Raw genomic sequence first — 7,500 nt, 5'->3', positions numbered from 1 at the left:
CATAGTCATCCTGACTGCCGAGTAGCTGTGTGGAAGCAGTCTCGTTTTTCAGTCGCGGTTACGTGGGAACGGATCATTTTAACACCATATCTAAAATGAGCTCAAGATCACAAATATGGATTTGGTTGACTCCTTAAAACAATCCCAAAGTCTTTTGTGCCTGCACGCAAGGCTGCTGATGGGAGTGTCTTGTGTCTGCCGTGCCGATTCCATGCTGCGACTGTTTTGCCATAAACGAGAGTTTTGCCGGTGCTGGGACATGTTGTTGGGTAATGGGAAGGTGAACAAAAAAAAGCTGAGCCATTTTGGAAGGGGTGGCGGCTGGGCCAGATGGTGTGCCACTCTCCAGTCTGGCATCCCAACTGCTCGCCCACACCCACACCTCCCCTCCCAACCCCGTTCCCCTGCCTCCTTCTAACCGCCCCGACGCCACCGTGCGCATGGAGCTTTACGCGCTAGAGTAGGTAGAATGAGAACCGTTACACACCTACAAGACAGACAGTCACAGAAATACGTGAGCAGCTTACCATCCTCTTCACTGTCAACAACAGAGAGCTGGGGAAGCAAAGCCAGTAGAGAGACACCCAGCCGGCGCTTTCAGTATCTGTTCCGTGCTCTGCGCGATGAGTCATGAATATCTAAGCCCTGAGAGAATGAGAGAAGAGAAGGGTGGGGAGGCAACAATGTTCAGGAAAATAACACAACATTCCCGATTCCCACTGCACTCATAAAGCACCAAGAATTTCCAGCAAACTTTCCATAAAACATTGCCAGGATTCTGTGTAGCATGTTCAAAATGGCGTCTTATGCATCCATGTGTCTGTTTGGTTTTAAAGGGTCACAGTGTGAGCACAAAGGTTTTGTGTGTGTGTTCTGTGCTTGGGGTGAGAGGTCGTGGGCCCTTCCCTGGGTATAGTACCTGCAGCAGGCCTCTTGCAGTGACAGTGACTGGGTCAACCTGTGCTTCTCAGCAGGGCTCATAGCCCCCTCAACAGTCAACAGCCACTCTCACTGTTACCCTCCTATGAAATATGCTCTCCTCTCGGCTCAATTCACGTAATGTCCCGTTCTGTGGGTAGCCAGGGCCCTGGACAGCCTCTTCCCTCCCTCCCGGACAGAAATATTGGACATGTCCCGCAGATTTCCCACGACACACGCTGCTATTCATTAAACATCCCCTGGCCAGAGGCAGTAAATACTACATTAAGCTCTTAGGGCCGCACTGTGTGTTTGTGTGTTTCTCAAGTGGAATCTGCTCTTTTAAATTCCTTGCCAAACGGGAGGGAGGGAGAGGGTGTTGGTAGTGGTGGTGTGGAGGGGGGCTAAGGGTGTGATGGCTTTTGGGTGGTGAAAGGAGATTATGCATTCTAACAATAAAATTCTAGTCCTTTAAGTTTCTGGACTGTATGAAGTATATGGGTAGGACCATATATTTTTTTTTACCTTTATTTATCCAGGCAAGTCAGTGAGAACAAATTCTTATTTACAATGACGGCCTAGGAGCAGTGGGATGACTGGAACGACAGCTTTTTACCTTGTCAGCTCGGGGACTCGATCTTGCAACCTTTCGGTTACTAGTCCAACGTGCTAACCACTAGGCTACCTGCTACCCCATAGATTGAAGTAACTGTCCGATGTTTCTAGATATCTATGAAAGAGGACCAAAAGTCATTCTCCCCAAAAAATTGTTCTGAGGTATATGTTAGAAAGTAGATTTTTTTTGTATTGGACTGGTGTGGGCGTAACCCAACAATAGAATGGTGTGGGCGTAACCCAACAATAGAATGGTGTGGGCGTAACCCAACAATAGAATGGTGTGGGCGTAACCCAACAATAGAATGGTGTGGGCGTAACCCAACAATAGAATGGTGTGGGCGTAACCCAACAATAGAATGGTGTGGGCGTAACCCAACAATAGAATGGTGTGGGCGTAACCCAACAATAGAAGGGTGTGGGCGAAACCCAACAATAGAATGGTGTGGGCGTAACCCAACAATAGAATGGTGTGGGCATAACCCAACAATAGAAGGGTGTGGGCGTAACCCAACAATAGAAGGGTGTGGGCGTAACCCAACAATAGAATGGTGTGGGCGTAACCCAACAATAGAATGGTGTGGGCGTAACCCAACAATAGAAGGGTGTGGGCGAAACCCAACAATAGAATGGTGTGGGCGTAACCCAACAATAGAATTGTGTGGGCGTAACCCAACAATAGAATGGTGTGGGTGTAACCCAACAATAGAATGGTGTGGGCGTAACCCAACAATAGAATGGTGTGGGCGTAACCCAACAATAGAATGGTGTGGGCGTAACCCAACAATAGAATGGTGTGGGCGTAACCCAACAATAGAATTGTGTGGGCGTAACCCAACAATAGAATTGTGTGGGCGTAACCCAACAATAGAATGGTGTGGGCGTAACCCAACAATAGAATGGTGTGGGCGTAACCCAACAATAGAATGGTGTGGGCGTAACCCAACAATAGAATTGTGTGGGCGTAACCCAACAATAGAATTGTGTGGGCGTAACCCAACAATAGAATTGTGTGGGCGTAACCCAACAATAGAATGGTGTGGGCGTAACCCAACAATAGAATTGTGTGGGCGTAACCCAACAATAGAATTGTGTGGGCGTAACCCAACAATAGAATGGTGTGGGCGTAACCCAACAATAGAATTGTGTGGGCGTATACCGGTCATTAAAAATATAAATGCGACTAGCATTAATGACTGATTTAACCAGCTCAGGAAATAGCAAGGGGAGGGCTTAAAAAATAATAATGTAGTATAGGGTGAGTCAACAACATTATTTGGGTACGAGTTAACAGAATAGTGAGATTTTTACCGGACAGTTACTTTAAGGATAATGTCCTTCAGTGTGCTGTGTTGCATCCAAATCTAAAGGCCACATTTGTGTCCTATGGACCCTGACCTAAAGCAGTCCCCTATATAGGGAATAGGGCGCATTTTGGGACACAACCCATGTTAAAGCGACAGGAAGTAATATTTCCATCAGCAAGCTGTAAAATAACCCGGCCTGGCCTTTCCAGAGAATACTTTACTTGGTTATTACAAAATGTGGTGATATGTTGTCACACAAGGAAACACCAGAATCAGTCAACATGCTGATGTGGACCAGAAACAGAACAGTCCAGATAAAAGTTCCATGAGTTAAGTCCCCCATACTGTCTGTTTATCTGGCTAGCTTCCCGTCATTTCCTTTTCTTAGCATGCAGAAAGTGACATTGGAAAAATGCTCCATTCCAATATGTCCGTTAATATTTCCACTGCTGTGCAGTGTGTGGAGAGAGATGTGACCAGATGTGAGCCAGGCCACAGTAGGAACTCTCTCTCTCTCCAGAGCAGATATAGTTGACCTGCTCCACTAACATGCCTCTGTGAGGACCATAATCTAACCTCGCTACAAAAACAAATCCTCAACCTGTTTCTAATATAATATTTTTGATCATTTTCCCCCTCGCAGGCCATTATTTATGAAGGTCAAGACAAGAACCCAGAGATGTGCCGAGTGTTACTGACACACGAGATCATGTGCAGGTAAGAAGAGGAAGCTCTCAAACTCTGCTTCTCCCCCAGTCTGATGCTACACTGCGCTACGCTAGGCTAGGCTACACTACGCCACACTACACTTCACTGCACTGCACTACTCAACCATATACGTACAGTATGTTACAGTGATGGCAAGGCCTCACCATGCGTTGTCTATGGCAGTTCTCATAGAGGCTCAACCTTACTGTAGCTAAGCAGGTCACCCCTATACCTCCCAGCAGAAGAAGGGGAACGAAGAAACAGGGAAAGTAGAGGAAGATGAGTTTTGCGATCAAATGTTGTACCTTTAATTAAAATCAAAAGATGAATTTGCTTGGAACTGGGTTGTGAGGATAGACTCCTTCCTATTTTTAGAGGCATTTGAACAGTTCTCTTTCCCCCTAAAAATACCTCTCTGATGCCTGCTTAATTAGGACATGCAGAAACTCATTACTCAATTTGAATTCTCCTGTTGTTCAGCTGCTAACAAATGGGCCTTCCCTTGCATTGTGACTATGAAATATATGCAAGGACTTATGTACTTATACGCACACATAGTCACACACGCACGCACGTACGTATGCACACACACACACACACACACACACACACACACACACACACACACACACACACACACACACACACACACACACACACACACACACACACACACACACACACACACACACACACACACACACACACACACACACAAAGATGCATACCCCTCTTTCATACTCATATTTAGAACATGAATTTTCTTCAGAAGCACTTTAACTGTTACTCACTCTTTGATTTGAGATAAAGTCGTGATTAACAGTAGCATTAGAAATCGATAATTATCACACAATGATCTTTTTAGCACAGGGTTTACAGCCTAAATTTGACCCATCATTCCCATGCAGCCACCACAGTTGTACAGTATAGCCATTCCCCATCTACGGCCCTCAAATTCAACTCTGGACCTCGAAGCCAGTTCCACTTAAAACAATTTTTTATAAAAAAAAAAAACATTCTTCCCCTCTAATCAGGGACTGATTTAGACCTGAGACACCAGGTGGGTGCAATTAATTATTAGGTAGAACAGAAAACCAGCAGGCTCCAGACCTCGTAGGGGAAGAGTTGAATAGACCTGCTAAGCAGTGTTTGGTTAAGGCATTGTATAGGGTTTGAGAGAGTGCGAGACATCAGTAGAGAGGCCCAGTAGTGTGAGGAACCTAACCATGGAGCCCGTGATGTATCAGACAGTGACTTTTGGGGTGCCAGTCCCACCTGCCCTGCACCCCTCCCCAGTCCCCAGTCCCCAGTCCCCAGTCTCGGGGATGGAGACGTGCTGATTCTGCACTGGGGGTTCAAACACAGTCTCAATTATAAGCAGAAAATGAGTCTGCTCACCATTAATCAGTACTGCTAATTGCCGTGCCTCACCATTAGCCATATGGTGCCAAGCCAGCTTGCAACCGTGGGACATAAGTGCTTAGTCCTTTCATTTTACAAACTCAAATAACGGGCTGCAATGAGCTTTCTAACGCTTCCACAGAGGAGGAACACATTTAAGGTCATATTACATTTTACGTGGACCAACAAAAAAGTAATTTCCAAATGATGAGATCCACTAATTAAACAAATTGGGATTTAATGTTTTGGTTTTAGGCAAGAGCCGGTGAACTGAAATAATTTGTCATGGTTTTGGAGTAAATTAAAAATAAACAAGGGTTAGAGGGTCTGGTATGGTAGCATTGTCCTCACAGGAACAGACATCACTACATCCTGTTAATTACACGAGGCGATTTAGATTTCATTTCTTCAAAAGCTGCGGCAGGAAGGAAGCGTTGAGATTAAAGATGTGATTTCCTTTGGATGTCCTGCGGGAACGAATGGAAGTTAACAGGAAAAGAAAATATCCCCTCAACAAAGCTGGTGGAGGCATGTACTAATTAGCATAATTTTGGTTGGAGGAAGGGGGGGGGGGTTGGTGGGTGACAGTGAGTGTGTATATGCGGGGAGGGTAATAGAAAAGAATCCTGTCTCCCATGGGTGCTGCCTGATGATTGGATTGCAGGGAAGCCACGAATCAGTGCTCTAGTCCCCCCCCCCCCCCCCAAGCCTCGCTCTATTCTGATCCAATGTGACCCACTTCAGAGAGTCGCACAGAAATGAGAGCAAGGGGGAGACAGATGAGAGAGGCCAAATAAAGAAAGAACGAGATGTTTCAAAGACCTGGGACGTCCTCCTGAAATCCTTTGGTTGACTCTCATTTGTTCTCACTACACCAGCAATGCATTTTCACTTATAGCTGTACCCGCAGCTTTTACAGTCACAATGTTCTCCTGCTCTCTGCAGAGACGGTTCTGCACACAGTTGGCCTGTCTTTCTGTTGTGTACTGCACTCTCCACATGTGATTCAGTCAGATGCGCTGCTTTTACACTCCTGCATTACAATATCTCTGAGGCATGAGAGCCACAATATGAATCATTAATGGAGCTGATCGATCAGTTCTGCCAAATGGATGAGGCAGAAGGCTGAGAGAGAAGAGGGAGGGAGGAAGGAATAGAGAGGGGGATGAAGTAACAGAGAGAGGAGGGATGGATGGGGGGGATGGATGGGGGGGTGTAGGTTGACTCAGTGCAGAGAGCAGCCCCGTAGGAGGGAGACAATGCCTTGGGTTTTATGTGACAGGCCTGTCCCCAGCCCCATTCTACACCCCACTGCCATCTGTGCACTGGAAACATGAGCTGGGGGTCTCTCCAAGCTGCTCCACTTTCCCCGCAGCCTCCCTCCCTCCAGCTCCCTACCACCGCACCCCTACTCCCTCGAACCCAGCCCAGCCCAGCCACCCTCCAGCCCCCCATGATGCTCACCTTTGTCAGAGTGAGGCAGGGGAGGAGGTGTCAGGTTAGCAGTGAACAGAGAGTGTTTGACCCAGGAGGGTGAAGAGAAAGGGGGAGAGACTGGGAGAGAGAGGGAGGGGGGTGATTACCAGCTACCTGCCTCAGGTGATACAAGGGGTGCTCTCACCCTCCCAGCCCTCACTCCTCTCCCTTAGCACACCTGTCATCCCCTAACCAAGCTGGCCCCTGAATGACTTGTCTTTGTGGGCTGCTGTAATCAAGCCATATGTAGAGATAAATAATGTACCCAGACACACAGAGGCAGTCTGTTCTACAGGTGACAAAGGGCTGGGTGGGCTGGGCAGGGCTTAGTTCAGGCCTCAGAACAGGACCAGGCTGTTGGGTAATTGGTACCTTCCCCTTTATCCTGTGGAGGTCTGAGCCTGGACCTGGCTGAAGCAGCTCTCTCTGAAACATGGCTCTGTTTTTCTTTCTCTCTTTAACCCCCCCCTTCTCTCACTCTGTACCCCTCAGCCGCTGCTGTGACAAGAAGAGCTGTGGCAACCGCAACGAGACCCCGTCTGACCCAGTCATCATCGACAGGTACCGTAACACAGTCCTCCACTGGCTCTGCTACTCCTACTGTGTCCATGTCCGTGTGTGTGTGTGTGTGTGTGTGTGTGTGTGCGTGTGTGTGTGTGTGTGCGTGTGTGTGTGTGTGTGTGTGTGTGTGTGAGTGTGTGTGTGTGTGTGTGCGTGTGTGTGTGTGTGTGCGTGTGCGTGTGCGTGTGCATGTGCGTGTGTGTGTGTGTGTGTGTGTGTGTGTGCGTGCGTGTGTGTGTGCCTGCATGTCTGTGTGCATGTGTCTGTGTATTACTCCCTTTGAGGCTGCTGATGCCATGAGGGAAAGCGGGGCACACAATCAGTACAATCTATGTATCTGGTATGGTTTGGTCAGAGTGTACCTTATGGTTCTATCTGTAGAGTTTACAGTGAGTACCACAGTGTGCGTGCAAGAGTGTACGTGGAGTGGTCAGTGTGTACAATGAGTGCTCCTCCGCAGTCAGGGAGGGAAGACGAGGGGAGGCAGAATGAGGAGTCTGTCCTCTCCTTTCCT

General features: G+C 47.7%; 1 protein-coding gene across 15 annotated transcripts in view; it reads left to right on the top strand.

Moving 5' to 3' along the window:
- The window catches only part of LOC109891850 (transcription factor COE1-A), a 105,375-nt gene that overhangs the window by 8,564 nt on the left and 89,311 nt on the right, over positions 1-7,500 (top strand). For all 15 annotated transcript variants that reach the window (XM_031826960.1, XM_031826958.1, XM_031826949.1 and 12 more), the window contains exons 5-6: positions 3,484-3,557; positions 6,918-6,986. In XM_031826960.1, coding sequence (XP_031682820.1) covers positions 3,484-3,557; positions 6,918-6,986 — 143 coding nt within the window. The remainder of the gene's footprint in view (positions 1-3,483; positions 3,558-6,917; positions 6,987-7,500) is intronic.

This window comes from Oncorhynchus kisutch, linkage group LG6 (genome assembly GCF_002021735.2).
Source record: "Oncorhynchus kisutch isolate 150728-3 linkage group LG6, Okis_V2, whole genome shotgun sequence".
Classification (NCBI taxonomy): Eukaryota; Metazoa; Chordata; class Actinopteri; order Salmoniformes; family Salmonidae; genus Oncorhynchus; species Oncorhynchus kisutch.
The sequence above is the reverse complement of the archived record's forward strand: the minus strand, read 5'-3'. Positions and strand labels throughout refer to the sequence as shown.